Below are 18,392 nucleotides of genomic sequence, written 5' to 3' on the forward strand. Positions count from 1 at the left end.
GCTCCAACATGTAATAAGGACACATGCTCCACTATGTTCATAGAAGCCTTATTTATAACAGCCAGAAACTGGAAACAACCTAGATGTTCCTCAACAGAGGAATGGATACAGAAAATATGGTACATCTACATAATGGAGTACTACTCAGCTATTAAAAACAATGAATTTATGAAATTCTTAGGGAAATGAATGGATCTGGAGAATATCATCCTGAGTGAGGTAACCCAACCACAGAAGAACACACATGGCATGCACTCTCTGATAAGTAGATATTAGCCCAGATCAGAATACACAAAATACAATCCACAAACCAAAAGAAACTCAAGAAGAAGGAAAACCAAAGTGTGGGTGCTTCATTCCTTCTTAAAAGGGGGAACAAAATACCCATGGAAGGAGTTGCAGAAACTAACTATGGAGCAGAGACTGAAGGAAGGACAATCCAGAGACTCCTCCACCTGGGAATCCTTCCCATATTCAATCATCAAACCTAGACACTATTGTGGATGCCTGCAAGTGCTGGCTTACAGGAGCCTGATATAACTGTCTCCTGAGAGGCTCTGACAGTACTCAACTAATACAGAAGTAGAGGCTCACAGCCATGCATTGGACTGAGATGGCTGTGATCTCCAATGAAGGAGCTAGAGAAAGGACCCAAGGAGCTGAAGGGTTTGTAGCCCCTTAGGATGAACAGCAATATGAACTAACTAGTACCCTCAGAGCTTCTGGGGACTAAACCACCAACCAAAGAGTGTACATGGTGTGACTAATGGCTCCAGCAGCATACGTAGCAGATGATGACCAAGTCAGTCATCAATGGGAGGAGAGGCCCTTGGCCCTGTGAAGGTTTATGCCCCAGTGTAGGGGAATGCCAGGGCCAGTAAGCAGAACAGGGTAGGTTGGTGTGCAGGGGTAGGGAGGAGGGAAAAGTTTTTGTTTTTTGTTTTCTTTTTTTGGAGGGAAACTGGGAAAGGAGATATCATATGACATGTAAATAAAGAAAATATCTAATAAAAAAGGCAATTTATTAGATTTACTTACAAGATGTTATCTAGGCCCAACAATTGTTTCCTACACACTGGATAAGCTAAGAACCTGGTAGGTGCTCAGTTTATAAGTCTTGATTCCTTAGCAGTACGAGTCTGGCACAGAAGGGCTGGAAAATTGCTGGAGAGCCACTAGTCTTCAGGACACATTGAAAAGCTGAAGAAATTGCATTCTACTGTCAACAAAGAACATCGGCCGCAGTGGCAGCAGTTGGCAGCCATGCTGGCAGCAGCAGCAACAGCAGCAGTGAACTGTCAATAGGGTAAATGAATATACCAGCACAACATGAAGGCAGGCAGGCAAGAAGCAACAGCTTGCCTTTCCTGTACATCCTCTAAAAAATAAAAATAAAAGGCATTATTTTTTTCTTTAAAAAAAAAGAAATGACTCCGGGCAGTGGTGGCGCATGCCTTTAATCCCAGCACTTGGGAAGCAGAAGCAGGCGGATTTCTGAGTTCGAGGCCAGCCTGGTCTACAGAGTGAGTTCCAGGACAGCCAGGGCTACACAGAGAAACCCTGTCTCAAAAAAATCAAAAAAAAAAAAAAAAAAAAAAAAAAAAAAAAAAAAAAAAAAAGAAATGAAAAACTATGTGAACAACTCAAAAGATGTCAATATGTCCCACTCTTCTTTGACCAAGGAATATCAAACTACAAAACACCAGTATTCCATGCCTATGGCTAGAATATTCTATGGAAAACATTCTGTAGTTAATGAATGGGCCTCTGAATATCTGACAGAAAGCAGCAGCTTCCTGTGGTCTGCCCTTACAATGTTTAACACAGAGTCACTTGTGCTAGGTTAAGGTATAAAGGGCATAAAACATTAGTTCAGTCAAGAAACTGAAGTTGGGTATGGTGGTGTACATCTTTAATCCCAGCACTTGGGAGGCAGAGGCAGGAGGATTTCTGAGTTCAAGGACAGCCTGGTCTGCAAAGTGAGTTCCAGGACAGCCAGAGCTACACAGAGAAATTCTCTCTGAAAGGAAGGAAGGAAGGAAGGAAGGAAGGGAGGAAGGAAGGAAGGAAGGAAGGAAGAAAAGAAGACTGATACAAAACTTAATGTAAAATAAGATAAAGCCATTAGTAATTTTCAGAGGCAGTGTTAAAAATATGATTATAATTAAACAAATAACTCAGTACTAGTAAAATATTTGTTGTATAATATAAGTTAAGGATTATATAAGTGATATATATGTGTATTTATGGATTATCTAATTTAGCTCTCAATAGCTCTACGAAAGTGTCCATAGTTACTACATGTTACCACAGTTACCATTTTATAGGTGAGAAAGTGAATTTCCAGGTTTACACACAGAAAATAATAGAAACAAGCAAGATTCAAATAAAATTTTATATGATTCCAAATACCACCTATACGACTAAGCAGAAATTTTATTATTAGTAGGACTGATAATAGCATATTGAGGAACAGGACTAAGAAGAAGTTGAGAGGACTCCAGAGTTCCCTGCATGGTGAAGTTTGTGAGACTGCCCTAATTTAAACAAATTCTAGAATAGAGACATGAATGTAGTATCCACAGTGTAGGTGGGAGTTGAAGAAATGGACATGAGCTTTCCTAGATAAGTATGAAGGAGCAGGGGTCAAAAACGTAAGTACTAAGGAATATACAGTTCTGCTAATATGGCCATATGATTTAAAAAAAAAAACATTCCATATAATACAACAGAGGGTTTGTTGGGATCCAGGTAGAAGAGTCAAGCATGTCCTATGTCTCTCTGCCCAGTGCTGAGTAAGAGCAGAGGTATGAGAAGAGCAGAGGTATGCAGCAACTGACTTACCTTAGTGGTGCTGAAGCACCACTGTTTGTGTGGACTGATGATGTTGGCCATTTCAGTGCATCCTAGAGATTCATGTTCCAAGTTCAGGAAGGTCATCATACTTTCACTTACTTCCCATTTGTTAAATGCCAGATATTTTTCACATGTAATAGTATAAATATGAAAGACACATACTCTTCTGGTTTCAAAGCATTTACAGTCTGTCTTAGTTATGGTTTCCACTGTTGTGAAGAGACACCATGACCAGGGCAACTCTTATAAAGGTCAACATTTAATTGGGGCTGGTTTACAGGTTCAGAGGTTCAGTCCATTATCAAGGTGGGAGCAGGCAGCATCCAGGCAGGCATGGTGCAGGAGGAGCTGAGAGTTCTACATCTTCATCTGAAGGCCACTAGGAAAAGACTAGTTTCCAGGCATCTAGAGGAAGGTCTCCCCAAATCCCACCCCCACAGTGACACACTTTCTCCAACAAGGCCACTTCTACTCCAACAAGAACACACCTCCTAATAGTGCCCTTCCCTGGGCCAAGCATATTCAAACCACCACACAGTCATTTCTGGTTACAAAGAAATAAGCAACTTACTACAACTAATTCTGCACATGTAGAGATTTTTATGACATGAACTAGGCAGACAAAAGTAGGAGCCATGGCTTGCCTGGAGAAAATAGGAAAGACTTGACAGAGAAGGTAGTTTCCTCAGACCCCAGTGCCCTACCTCTGCCTCTGCCTGCCTCTACCTCCCAAGTGCTGGGACTAAAGGTGTGTGCTACCACAACCCTGCTGACAAAGTAGTTCTCAAGTTGAAATTTAAAGAATAAGACAATTTCCCAGAAGGGAGAAAGGCATATGTGGCCTTTTTTTTTTTTTTTCAAAAACACCATAAAGAACTTTTGTTTTTCTTTGTTTGGTGTTTGTGACAGTGTTTTGCTTTATAACTCAGGTAGTTCTTGAACTGACAAGTAAGCCAAGCTGCTCTCAAACCCAGATCAATCCTGCTGCCTTAGCTTCCTCAGTGCTGAGCCACCAAGCCATGCTTAATTGATTCTATACCCCCACACACACACAAAAATCATCTTAAGGACTTTAAAATAGCAGATCCTCTTCATATATTAAATATGTTTAACTATAATCATTTGTTTATAGCCTTACCTCCTGTGATGTATCAGTTACTAAGAAAGTCAAATGCTAAGATCAAGGAAACATACAGTTAACCATTTCTGGTTTTCAAGGATAAATGTTTGAAGTGGGTAGCAAACATTAAACATGAGAAGGAGAAAGGAGGACCAATTAGAAAATGGAGATGTGCAGAGCGTGAGAGAAGGAAACAGAAGGCAATCTTCTCTATGCAGGAGATCTGTGCTCCTTGGTGAAGCTGGATATAAAGATTCACAGGGACCAGTCATCCCAAAGGCGAGGAACAACACTGAGTCTTGATGTCCAAGAACCAGTGGACCACACCCTCCCGGATCTGCTTAGTCTTCACTCCGTAGACAATGGGGTTCAGCATTGGCGGCACCACCACATAAAGATTGGCCAGTAGAATATGCACGTGTCGGGGAATGTTTCTCCCAAAGCGGTGGGTCAATAAAGTAAAGAAGGATGGAACATAAAACATGAGGATGACACAGAGATGCGAGCCACAGGTGCTGAGAGCTTTGTGCCGAGCATCCTGGGAGGGCAAACGAAACACCGCTTGGAGAATGAGAGAGTACGATACAGCAATGAGGATGACATCCACGATGACCATGACGATGGGCACAGAGAAGCCGTACCAGATGTTAACAGTGATATCTGCGCAAGCTAAGCGGGCCACCCCAATGTGTTCACAGTAGGAATGGGGGACAATGTTGGTTCGGCAGAATGGCAGCCTCTTCAGCAAGAAAATCACAGGAAAGATAATACAGACGCTTCTGATGACAATGGCTAGAGCAATCCTCCCAACTACGGGCCATGTTAGCACTGTTGCATATCTCAGTGGGGCACAGATGGCTACAAAACGGTCAAAGGCCATGGCTAACAAGATGGCCGACTCACCCACAAACATTGTGTGGACAAAGAAGACTTGGGTGACACAGGCATCAAAGGCAATGTTGTGGGCATGGAGCCAGAAGATGGTGAGGGCCTTGGGCACAGTGGTGGTGGACAGTAAGATATCTGTGATGGCCAACATGGAGAGGAAAAAATACATGGGCTCATGAAGGGTTCGTTCTGTGATGATGACCATTATCAGCATGCTATTTCCCAGGACTGCAGTGACATACATGAGGCACAGAGGTATAGACAACCAGGTGTGATAAGCCTCCAACCCAGGGATGCCAACTAGCACAAAAACTGCAGGGTGGATGATGGTGATGTTGCTAGGAATCATGATGCTCACTATATTGCTGAATGAACAGAAAGAACTCTTGAGTGTAATGCAGAGGTACAAAGATAGATGTGAACTTGTGAACTGCTGAGCTCCCAAGAGAGCGTTCACCTAGAGGCTAGTGGCTGGAGTGTTGGACCAGCTTCTGGCTCTGAGTATTTCATTTGTACAGTTTCTGTGGCAATGTGCTTTAAGAACCAACAGAAGTTATACCTGCCTCTGTTCACCCTGTCCCCAGTGATCTGACCCACCCCCATCTTTCAACATCAATTCTACCATGTTCACATAAGCACAAATGCCTGCTACCTAGCTTGTACTTGTTCCATCCACATTTTGTTCTGTGTTTACCTAAATTTCTCTCCCCTTCCTCTTGTTTGCCTCAATCTTAGCCTTAAAATAGCTTCTCAAAACACTACTGTGTAATGTGTTCTTAATATATCTCCTTCCTGAAGACATATTAACTAAATGTCTTAAAACTCGATTACATGTAATCGTATTGTTTATCCGCTTATTACCTTGAGCATTTCTCAGAATGGTTGTCCTCATGACACCCTGTGATGGACATGGGGAGTCAGGTGGACACTGGAAGGCAACTAAGGGATGGATCTGTCCACCCTGGCCCAGATACACAGCCTCCCTTAATTAAGGCAATAAATAGGGGTCAGCCAATGAAACTGAAGGAACGATTTTCATTACTTTCCTCATGAATCTGTGCTTCAGAACGTTCCACACAAACACCTTTGATCAGTTCTACATCTCCTTATCCACATTACCCTGAAGCCCATAGAGTCCTTTTCTGGACAAACTGTCTTAACAAGAGAGAATCACCTATTCTGTCTCCCTGCCCTCTACTAGCTCCAACATAGGCTTTCTCCCTACTCACTTCTTCACTCCAAAAGTAACCGAGTCTCTCTGTTACTAAAAGTGTTCCAAATCCTCATCTGTCTGACTCTCATAGAATGCTTGTCTCTGAAGCGAATTCTCTGTCTGCTGTTAGGACTACAGAAAGGGTCAGTATTGATAATGCAGATAGGACCTTGATGAAGATTCCATGGGTTAGGCATGGTGACATGTGCCTGTCATGTGTCCTAGCACTCCAGAAGCTGGGGCAGGAGGATAGGCACAAATCTGAGGCTAACTTGGGATACACAGTGAGCTCTAGACAGACCAGAGGTAGGAAACAGGTTCTCAAATAAATAAATAAGTAAGTAAGTAAATAAATAAATGAATAAACAAACAAAATGCCATAAGAGAATAAAAGCAATAAAGAATCAAGACATAAAAAACAGACAGACATCCTGATAAACATTGTTCCAGGAGCCCTATGGAAGAAGCCATGTGAGGGAATAAAATCCTCAGGTCAAGAGTCCATCCTCCTGCCTGTGGAAATGTACTGGGTTGAACCACAACCAGCTTTGAGGAAGGAACAGTGGAACTACAAGTGGAAACCAGGGAGAGAGCAGAACCAGATCCCAACAGGTAACGGCCAGGCAGACTCGTCATGGGATACCTCTCAAGTCAGATCCCTTAAACGTGTGCTCAGTATGCACTCGAAGGCGACCCTGAGCTTTGCTGGAATAAGCACTGAGGGGCAGGTGTGCTGAAACAGCGCTCCCACTGGTCTGAAGGACCTCTCTCAAATCCATAGAAACAAAAGCCACACCAGAAAACTAACACACTTTTCTCTGAAGAAAAGATACTGGTATTTAAATCTTTACTACTTCTCCCAACTCTGCTACTTACTAATTTATTCTTTTTTTTTTTTTAATAAAGCAGCATGTGCCAGATACAAGCCCCTAATTAACCCCTGCTCTCCTCTTGCAACTATAACCACAAGACTGAGATGCCAAGGGCCTGGGAAGCTGTTGATGGAGTAAGGAAGACTGCTACTTACTAGAAAGGACTGTCGTTTCAGTGCGAGCTTCCTAGGAGTATCATCTCAGCCTTGCTGTTTCTCTGCCAAACCACACTGACAGGTCCTAGGCTCACATTGTTGAACCTGGGAGTAAGAAGCATGAAGAGGCACATGTGGTCTCACAGAAAGCATTTCCCAAGGCTCCAGAGGAAAATTGGAGCGATTTTACAAAAGAGAAGGAGAGCCAGAATGGTAGAGTGGTGTGAATGAAGGAGACTGTGTTAGGTGGGAGCAGTTACGTACAGAGTTCTCCTGGGCAGCTGGCTGAGATGGTGGGGCTGGTGCTGATATCATCATCATTTGTTTGGACGTCATCCTACTGTACTTATCCTAGAAGCAAAACACCTTGAGCACCACACTAGAGTGAACACCATGCTGAGACCCTATTCTTCACCCAGAGAGGACCAAATGAAACACCTTCCCCAGGAGAAAAGGAGAGGAAATTGAACAGAAGATGCTCCAAAGAGAAGAGAGTCACTGGCAAGCAGGTCTCTCAGGTGGACCTGATGTCTCAGAAACCCAAGCCTAGACCCAGACCCAGGCTCAGCCTGGCTCAGAACAACCCAGCAGACTTCAAGCAAGTGCCTTAAAAACTAACCATCTGTCTCAGCAAAAACAAAGAGAAATTGTCCCTGTAATTTACACAAGTTCCTAGGACATGGTGGGGTGACAAGGGTAGCTACAGTATCAAGGAAGCTGGAATGGGAGCCACAGGGAAGCCATCCAAGCTTAGAACCAAGGCGTCCTGTGGCTCCTATCCAGGGCTGTTCTTTTCCTTCTCCGTGTGGAGTCCTACCTGTCTACAGACTCTGTCATTGTCCCTTCCTTCCATACAAAGACCTTTTGCATCTCTACAGTCTGAATTTGGAAGACTTAATATCATATTAATATAACAGAATGCACTCATAAATCTCATCCTATGGGACTGCTAAGTGACTATATGAGCTGCTTTTTGCCTAGCTGAATCACCTGGACACTTCTTAATACATGTATCAGTTTCACTTTGCCATCTTCCTTGTAAATACCTTTCATATTTCAAGAGTTTTCCAGCATTCAGACTCTCTAGCCTGCACACTGAAGCCGTGCATCTGATGGACATAACAGCGTACATTGTAGCAGGTTTGCTGCGAGCTCTATCACAGAACTTCGTTTTTCTTTAACTTTCCTCACTAACATGCATTAATTGTACACGTTAATGAGGTGAAGTTTGCAATTTGAAAAATGTTTACCTTTTAATGTATTGACACAAATAGTCCTCACTCCTGCTCACCGGCACTCAGATAGCATGCCCACGGTTTCACAATCTAAAGTCAGCATTAGCTATACTGCAGAGACACGGAGAGTGCCCTGAGTCACTACCACATCTTTAAAGAATTGGTGAGACATTTTTAACAAATAAAAATTTATGTATGGTATATAACATTATACACACACATATTACATGCATTTATATATATTCATATATAAATTACTATAACATATAATAAAGTGAAGTATTGTATATTATTTTTTGTATATTATTTCATATCATATATTTGAAATCTACTTTCAGAGCAATTTTAAATACATAATATGCTCTTATTAATTATGGCCACTGTGGTGAAAAATAGATCCCTTGAATTTATTTCCTCTACCTAACAAAAATTTGCATGTTCTATTGGTGTCTCTCTAAACCCTGGACTTCATACCCTCTGCCACTCAGCATAACTGTTTGTTTGTTTGTTTGTTTTAATGAATAAGCTGTACAAGAAAAATGCCCACCTACCTACTAGTTTCACTCTCTATAAGCATTTTGGGGGTTGTGTTCAAACTGGAATGACCCAGTGTGTCATGTGGGATAACCACCTCTGTGCTCTTGTGATAAATCAAAATCGTGGCAGCTGCATAAGCAACTTCTCTCCCAGGTTCTACATCTGCTCTCCAGAATGCAAGACAGTGGACCCAATGAGTTTAGAAGACGAGTAGACCAGACTCCCAAATTGCCAAGAAAAAAAAATGTCCTGAACAGTTCTCACCTGGGCTAACGCCATGGCTCAGTGGATAAAGGCCGTGCCACACAAGCCTCAGGACCTGATTTAGATCTGCAGAACTCACAGGAGAGAACCTACTCCCAGAAGTTGTTCTCTGACCTCCATACATGCAGCATCCATGACACATATGTTACACACACATACAAATAACAAAAAGAAATAAAACAAAAAATTAAAGACTTCTCACTTTAGAACAGGAGTTCGTGGCACTAAGAAAGAGTCTGTCATGCTAGCATTTAAGAGATGTTTGAATAACCTATAAAACTGGTAGATTAATATTTATCTAGTATTTTATTCCACCAAAAAGAGACAATAGTCAAAACCTAAGTTATTTCTATGAGGAGTCCTCTGTCACCCCTTTCCTCCTACAGTCTGATCTAAGCTGCCTTCAAATCTTTATCAAGAGCTGGCTCCTCACCACATCCTCCTGGACTTTCCAGACCCCTCTTTGGATTCTCATTTCTCCTTCCCCTGTCTGTGTCTGCCGTACTTTCCAGTGATATCTCCCCATGTATTCTGATGTGGTGTGGTCCCTCTCTCTCTCAGTTTGTCTACTTAACTCCCTTACTTTCCCACACATGCACTTCCTCTCTCGGCCTCAGTCTTTGCCCTTTGCAGATACACACATGCCCACCTGTTCCTCCTGCTGCCAGTGTTCTTACACTCACCTATTACATCACAGTATCAGCTGAGGGACTGAGAAAAGTTAAAGAACCACTCATTCTGAGAAGAGAGGAACAACAGGGAAAAAGTCTGCATGCTGATCATGTTGGCTTGTGTGCTTATCACTGCTTCAAGCCTGTGCAGGACCTTTATAGCTAGATACTGAGAAGCCATGGGCACTCTTCTCCTGGAGGCAGCTATCAGTGCCACCCTTGGGATCACAGCATGTGTCCAACAAACCTCAGGGGAAAGGAAACCCTCTTCACTGGTGCCTCCAGGAACACTAACTCTGGATGATTAGTAACATCAGAAAAAAAAGACATCACGTAAGAGCATTATTGGACATCCTAGCAACAAAATAACATAGTAACATTCAGATATGATAACCATTTACTATATCCCTGTCACTATTTGAGTTTTTAGCACAAATTGTATCATTTGATTCTCAAAATAACCAATTATAAAAGACACTATTATTATATCCATTTTTTCAGATGAAAAAAATAGAGGCTAAGAGTGAGAGTGAACTAAATAGTTCATCCAGGGAAAAATATAAAATACTAAAACTGAATATATAAAGTCATAAACTCAGTTCCCAACTAAATATTAAATAACCCTGGAGGGCTAATACCTCGAGGTAATCTCAAAGAAAAAGGACAGAACTAAGGAAAATCTGATTAAAATTCTTGTACCATTAAAAGCAAAATGTACAAGTTCATGATCATTATCAGGGAAATGCAAATCAAAACTACAGGGAGATACAACTGTGTACTCATTAGGAGACTACCATTAAAAATTTAAGTTAAGATTAAAAGAACAGAAAATAACAAGTTCTGGCCAGGGTGTTAGAGACTACGCTTTGTTAATGGCAATCCCAAATGGCACAACTGTTCTGAAATCAGCATGCCAGTTCCTCAAAACATAAAATTACTATATGACATAGTATACCTGGTTACAATATGAGATTGAAGTTCAAGGCTAGCTTGGGTTACATGAGAACCTGTCTCAAAAAAAAAAAAACTGCAGTTGGGTGGTGGTGGCACACACTTTTGATCCCAGCACTTGGGAGACAGAGGTAGACAGATCTCTAAGTTCAATACCAGCCTGGTCCAAAGAAGTGAGTTCCAGGACATCCAGGACTATACAGAGAAACCCTGTTTTGAAAAATAAATGAACCTGCAAGGAGTAAGCACCAAAGAACCGAAGCATCCAATCAATAAATGGGTTAATTAATTGAATGGCCAGTTCTCAAAAGGAGAAATACAAATGACCGATTTAAAGCTATTTTGAGATTACTTCACCCTAGTCAGAATAATGACACTCAGAAAAATAAATGCAACAAGCACTGGTGAGGGTATGGAAGAATGGAGAATGGACTCTTGTTTCTTGCCGGTGAGAGTATAAACTGCTGTACAATATAAACATCAGCTGAAAGTCATTAACTACATGACCCACGTATCCATCACTGTGTATACATGCAAAGACTGGATAAATAAAGACAAAAAAACACAGAAGAATGTGTGGAGCTATAGCTAAAAGCACCCATATGGAGGCTCGCAGCTGTTTGTAGCTCACTTCAGGGGCCCCAGTGTACTCTTCTGGTTTCTGTATGTACATGTTCAGGCAAACATAAATTTAAAGAATAATAGGCCTCAAGAAAGTAAATGAAAGCGACTCAACAAAATTAGGTGACAAAATGTGCATCCTTCATTTAGTATTATAGATAATGAAGTAATGGTTGTTCGTGGGCTTTCACGTGAAGATCCTTCTCCTATTTCATTTGCTAAGATAATGCTACTTGCTCCTCTGCTCTGGTAAAGCAGTTTTCCAGCTTACTGCAAGAATATGACTGTGCAGAAGGGATTACCATCTCTGGTGGCTTCCAGGGTTATGGTAATTGAGCTTCATATCCCCAGAATGAGCAAAACACTGTCCAAGTCTTCATTATGATTTTGCAATAAATGCGTACATTTTTTTAAAAAATTCTGAACATATGAATAAAGATATGTATATACAAATGTGTATATATTATATATAAATCTACTTGAAAAATGTTTGTCCAACTCTATTTTTAGAGGCGTGCAAGGATGCAATATATCAAAGTAGGGTTTTCTATAACTTCTGCTTAGGGGACTTGGTTGCCCTGTGCACTAACGGGCCTAAGTTTCAGCAGCCAGGACCATCTATACCCACGTGAGTGTGAAGGCACTTCAAGACATAAACTGAAACAATTCACTCGGCTGTTTGAGCAGCAGTGGTTCAAAGGAAAAGAAAACAGATATATCTTGTATAAACAGATATATCTCACCACATAAAGGCTTCTTCTCTTTGAAATAAAGTAAAAAGCACTCCTCAAAAAATTAAAAAAAAAAAAAGTTATATCTATTGACCTGAAGGTCTGAAATGTGTTCTTGTCAAGTACCTAAGAGTAGTGCCTGCTATAAAAACAGCAGTCATTAAGACGAGGGTGTGTGAGATATCAATTAAAGTATCTTAGGCATAGAGGAGCTTCTCCTACAAGGACAAGATGGAAAGAGATTGCTAATAACTTGTTCTTTATATGCCTTTATTTTTATTTAATAAGTGATTGTGAAATCTGTGTTAAGAGGAGACAATAAATAAACAACACTTTTAAAAATATTTGGATGATCTAAAAGCAAACAACCTAGCAAAATAAAAGGAAACATTGAACAGCATGAATTGGGGCTGGAGGACAGCCTGGGTACAGTTATGACCAAACAGTTAAGAGATTTTAAACTGAGGCAAATGCAATCTCATTTTCATGGACCTCGTGGTGAAGGCCTCTGGAGAAGAGGAAGTGGAAAGGTGTGGCAAAAGACTCAACACAAAAGCCACCGCGGACAGAGGAAGGTAGCCGAAGGACACAAGGACTGCCTGTCCTCAGGCACCACACACCTCTGTGACTCTGTCACAACTGGAAAAGGACAGCTTGGCCGGTGCACAAGTGGAAGAAGCAGACTCAAAAAGATGTGTATTTGAGTAATGTGAAAATGGAGAAAATTGGCCTGGAGAGATGGCTCAGTGGGTAAGAGCACTGACGTCTCTTCCAGAGATCCCGAGTTCAAATTCCAGCAACCACATGGTGGCTCACAACCATCCATAATGAGATCTGATGCCCTCTTCTGGGGTGTCTGACAGCTACAGTGTACTTAGATATAATAATAAATAAAATCTTTTTAAAAAGAAAGAAAGAAAAAGAAAGAAAATGGAGAAAATTGATATTTTCAATGACTATTACCCAGCACCTACCCTCATGCCTTCAGGACAGCCAGTTCTGCAGAATGTCTACCACTGTTCAGTACTCAAGGAAAGGAGGTAATAAGAGATGCCAGAAAGGGAACTGGGGGTACTGAATGGAGTTTTAGAAAAGCTGGAAAATATGCCTTCAACAGGGAGAATTTCATCAAATTCAAAAGAACTCCAGAATGAAGGCAGAAAGTGCAAGTGTCTCATAGACAGGAACCATAATGTAGAAGATTCCTTAAGTATAATTTGAGCAGATGTGAGGATAGTCAAGTAAATACAGAAGACAGAAGAAAAGCCATTTATTTGCCTACTGATTTCAAGCAAAGCACTTGGGGCTGCTTCTTCAATCTGAAACAAGGTGTTGTTCTGAGGAAAGGAAGTGCAAGCTGAGGAGAAATGAGATTACTCCAGGAACACATGATGAGGCCCAAGCTGATTTTGTTTTATTAAGTTCACATAACCCTGAAACATACTGTCATTAAGAGAATCCATTCTGGACTCATACTGACCTGAATTTAAATTCAGATTCATTAGATATTTGGTTGTCATAAGTAAGCTACTCATTCATCAATCATACCAGACATAATGTAGAAATAATAGCATCTAGCTCCACACTAAGATGATATATGTACAAATGCTTAGCTTACACCTGACACATAGGATACCTCGTGACTTGAGAGTTGTTGAGAGTGAATAGCAGTGTCAGGGGAGGAAAATACAAAAGAAAGCATATACACATACTCACGAGCCACATGAACAGAACTCCAACTCTAACAACAAAAATGAAATGTGTTTTTATTAAAATTCAGATTTCCTTCAAGATAAATGAGACTACAAATAAAATTAAAAGACATCATCCTGGAAGGTTCTATTTCTAATGTAAAAGAGTTGCTGTCTAGAATACTTACAACCATCTACATACTTATGTAGGAAAGAAAACAGCTAACTAGAAAAACAGACCAAAGAAATTACTGGAGGATTTCCAATAGAGAAATCATAGGTAACCAATAAAGTCATGTAAAATGTAAATTAAAGCAAAGCAATATTATTAGTTATAGTCATAAAAGTATCAATCTAATAATATAAAGCTGTCAGTAGTACTTTAAAAAAATAAGATCTTGCATAACGTTGCTAAGGAGAAGCCGAATTTGAACAACAATTTTGAGAACAATTTTACAGTACTCTGCTAAAGAAGAAATGTGCATATCTTAAAATCTACAATTCTACATGGAGATATATGCTCTAGAGAAAGATATATGAAATTCTCACATCTCCGTTTATACAGAAGATGTGTACAAAGTTGTTAATAATAGTATACATAGCAAAACAGCCAGTAGCAATTTTAAATACATTTTAAAATACATATTTGGTGTAATCATAAGCTATAAAGCTCTATAGTGATTTAAAGTAGTGATAAAAATCTGCTAACCTGTATAATCATCACTCAAAAACATAATTTCTACATATAATAGTGATTACTTCATGTAAGTATATAAAAACACCAACTAAGAAAAGAATTAAAAAATCATAATAATTGTTTTAACATGAGAAAACAGGACATTATAAGGGTTAAAAAGACTTTAGTATCTGTAATTGTTATTGCCTGTATTAAAAATATCTAAAAACAAGTGGGATAAAACATTAACAATGGACAACTTGGAGCTTATTGATACTTGTGCATATTCTCTTTGTACATTTACATGTTGGCCACTTCTAAGATAAAAGTATGATTTTTTTAAAAAAAATAGAATACAAAAACACACGAGACAAGAGGGTCAGTAATGAGACTATTCCAATATTCCAGAATAGGCATGAGACATAAAAAGGACATGCTCCAGTGGAGACAGGGATCTCAGGTACAGCAGAACCTAATGAGATGGCCTGGAGGCTCTCTGAGTATATATCCAAGCTGCTGTGATAAGGTACCACAGACTGTGTGGCTTAAACAATGGCATTTCTATCTCACGTGTCTGGGGGCTGAGAAGTTCAAAGTCAAGGAGCCTGCTGAGGAGGCTCCTAGTGGAAGCTCTGTCCTTGACTTACAGTCAGCTTGCAGCCTTCTTGCTGGTCCCACAGAAGACATGAAGAAATAGAAAGAGAGCAAGCTTGCTCTTGTGATTCTTGTAATGTCACTTGTCTCATTCAGAGGGTCTCCTGGTCTCAGCTTAGCCCTAATTATCTCCCAAAGACCCATCTTCAAATATCACAGTGGGGGTTGGTGCAACAGATGAACTGAGGGCACAAATGTACATTCCCCAATAAACATAGTAAGACTACTTATCCAGCTACAGTACTGTGCTTGGCATATAATGAATTCTTAATAGTTTATGAATCCTGTGTCTAACATCAGTAGTTTTCCTGCTTACAAGTTACCCATACAGTGAGCTCAGAGGGAAGGAGATTCTGGTGGGAACAGTAAAAGCACTGTCCAGTAATACCTCAGAGAAATCTTGTTTGTTGTTTTGCAACAGTCTCACTCTGCGGCCCAGGCTAGCATTAAACTAATAGTAATCCCCATGCTTCTGTCTTCTACGTGCTACGACTACTACATGCATGAGCCACCATGTCTGGATGGGAAGTAATTTCTTGACAGCCTCAGCCAAATTCCAACAAAAGGAGTCACTTCAGAAGCCTTCTTCTAAAAGCTAGAGGACCTTTACAAGAACCCTTATCTCCTATAAGCTTTTAGAGAAACACCCAGTACAGGTGTATATTTTCAAGTAACAATAGTCTAAGTAAGTAAATAAATAAATAAATAAATAAGCCTCTCCCTGCCTCTCCTGGAAAGAAAAAAAAAATCTGTATGTTAAAGGGATTCCTTAGTGCCCTAGCCCTGTCTCACAGGTACAGTATGCACCAGGAGACTATGACATCAGCATACAGGATAATGTTAGTCACTAGTTAAATATGGTCAAAGGTGGTATCAGTCTCAGAATTCTATAATTAGAAAGGACAATTCTGCTGCAGAGGAAGAAAAATATATATAGGGAGAGCAGACAATACACACAAGGTTGGGTAAACTAGACATGACAGGTTATGGTAGCACACACCAGCAATCTCAGCTATTTAAGAAGCTGAGGCAGTAGGATCATTAGTCAGAGGCCAGCCTGTGTTGTGTAGTGAGTTCTGGTACTAGTTGGGTAAATTACTGATTCAATGTAGCTCAATGGTATATAGAATATAGCTCAATGGTAGATAACTTTCCCTGAGTATGTATGAGTTCTAGTTTCAACTCCCCAGTAAGGCAAAAAAAATACATACATACATACATACATATATACATACATACATGTACTACATATGACCTATTCTACACTCCTAACACAACTTGAGTCCCACAGGATCCCACTATAAAGAAGATGGAGAATAAATAGTTCCTTTTTCAAAGCAGTGCCTCAGTCCAAGCACATCTACTACTCCAGGGAGTAGAGATTGATAGACTATTTTAAGGACCTTCACCTACAAGGGTTGAAAGGCTGGAGATGGCGGGGTGGTTGATGCTAGAAGACAGAATGGGTATGGTGATTCCATGATCTTTCCACATTTCCATATGGTAATGCCACCTGACCTTACAAGGTCCCTTCTCTTCTCTGGATTTAAGAGAAGATGAAGCCTCAACTACTATGATGCTGCTAGGTCGGCAGGCATCTCATACTGACCTGGTAATCGTAGTTTGGTGTTTCAGAGTTACTTAAGATTCTGTAAGAGGATTCAGTGTTGCGTGGCACCGCTAAAACCAAGGTTTTCTGCAATGTAATCTACTGTATAAATGAGTAATATGTGTAGTATTTACAGACCATTTTAAGTAAAACAAACACAGAAGAGGTCCACATGGAAACATGCTGATATCTGACAACCCTATCTATGGAAAATGATGATGGAAGCTATATATTAGTCTAAGTAAGAGAGTCAGAGTCAATCTCAAAACAGAGCCCCCTCTACCCTATTTTTCTATGCCGCTCTTAAAGCAACTGAGGGGTTCAATGTCTTCTTCTCTACAGGGGTCTTGGCAAACAGCAAGGCCGGAGTAACAATCTGTGTAAGGCAAGAAGAAAATCTCGTTCAACACAACTCAGTAACTGTTATTAGTTAAAATGCCTAGAATCTGGTGCCAGACTGTTTGTTTTAGGTATATTTAAGTATAGCACAATTTTGGGAAACCTTTCCTGGTGTAACACAATCTCACATGCACAAGGAGGCATAATTACATAGAAACTCTTCTTAAAGAACATGTCACTTCTTCCGTGAAGATGGGTTCTAAAGATAAGCCACATGTGTTAAGGGACTAGGAGAGGAGCTGGTGTGGTCTTGGTCATCGTAATAGGACAGAAGTTACCTAGGTTATTAGCTACCTCTGGTCCTGCTTGTGAAAACTTGGAGAAGCCTCTGGCCATATAGACAGTACAGAGGTCATCTAGACTTTCAGTCAACTCTGGTCCAGATTGTGGGAGCTTGGGAGTAGCAAGATATGGCCTAGCCCTACAGATAGGCCATTGGTCACTTCCATCCCAAGCCCTGTAGGCAGGAAATGGGTTATATTTCCTTTAAAAGGACAACCCAATGTGCTTAACATCTCTCATTTTCCCAATGCTATCTGTGAACCCAATGACATTTATGCTCCCAACATTTCTTCCCTGCCACTTCCCACAAACCTGCGAGGCTTCACATCCTCCTATGGGAAGCAAGTCCTAACACAGTAGTCCTATAAAGTCATGCACATATTGTCAAGTCTCCATCTTAAGTCAGGTGACCCCAACATGCACTAAGAGAACTTCTATAAAGATGATCTAGAGTCTAGAATACCAACAAAAGAATTTTCTAAAAACAAATCTCCTGGTGCATCTTGTAAACTCAAAATTAGCAGGTTTCCAAGAACTCAATTACCTCAATTCTAAATTGTTGGATCTAAGAGATCTGCGATTTATCTTACAAGCCATCTCTAATAGACAGCCAAAAACCTCTGAATCTCTTGAAGCCAAAAGCATTTTTCTCCAACTCCCTCCATAGCTGTCCTTGTACAGTTCCTAGCTCCTGAGCATTCTCCTCCTTCTTCAAGCAATTACTACCCACTGTCTACTGATTGCATCAAACTGTGACTACTCACCAAAACCAGAGCCCCCTGAATTGTCCCTGGCAGGAACAAGTACCCATTGCCCCTAGCTATTCTACTAAACTTCTATTCACATGCTAAATTTCAGCTGAAGCACTTAGTGGTGGCTAAGTGCAAGTACACTAAAGCCAAACTATTTGAGTTTGTGTATTAACTTTGCTGTTGGTTGTGATTATTGGCGTTATTTCATCTTGTGC

General features: G+C 40.5%; 1 protein-coding gene across 1 annotated transcript; it reads right to left on the minus strand.

The window, feature by feature from the left end:
* Positions 1-4,244: 4,244 nt before the first annotated feature.
* LOC116100786 (olfactory receptor 52B2) lies at positions 4,245-5,216 on the minus strand. Its single transcript, XM_031384519.1, has one exon. It carries the CDS (start codon positions 5,211-5,213, stop codon positions 4,245-4,247), a length of 969 nt encoding a protein of 322 aa, XP_031240379.1. The 5' UTR covers positions 5,214-5,216.
* Positions 5,217-18,392: the final 13,176 nt, after the last annotated feature.

Source organism: Mastomys coucha, unplaced genomic scaffold (assembly GCF_008632895.1).
Source record: "Mastomys coucha isolate ucsf_1 unplaced genomic scaffold, UCSF_Mcou_1 pScaffold21, whole genome shotgun sequence".
Taxonomy (NCBI): domain Eukaryota; kingdom Metazoa; phylum Chordata; class Mammalia; order Rodentia; family Muridae; genus Mastomys; species Mastomys coucha.

Coding starts and splice junctions, on each gene's coding strand:
- LOC116100786 (XM_031384519.1), bottom strand. CDS start 5,213: ATGATTCCTAGCAACATCACCATCATCCACCCTGCAGTTTTTGTGCTA.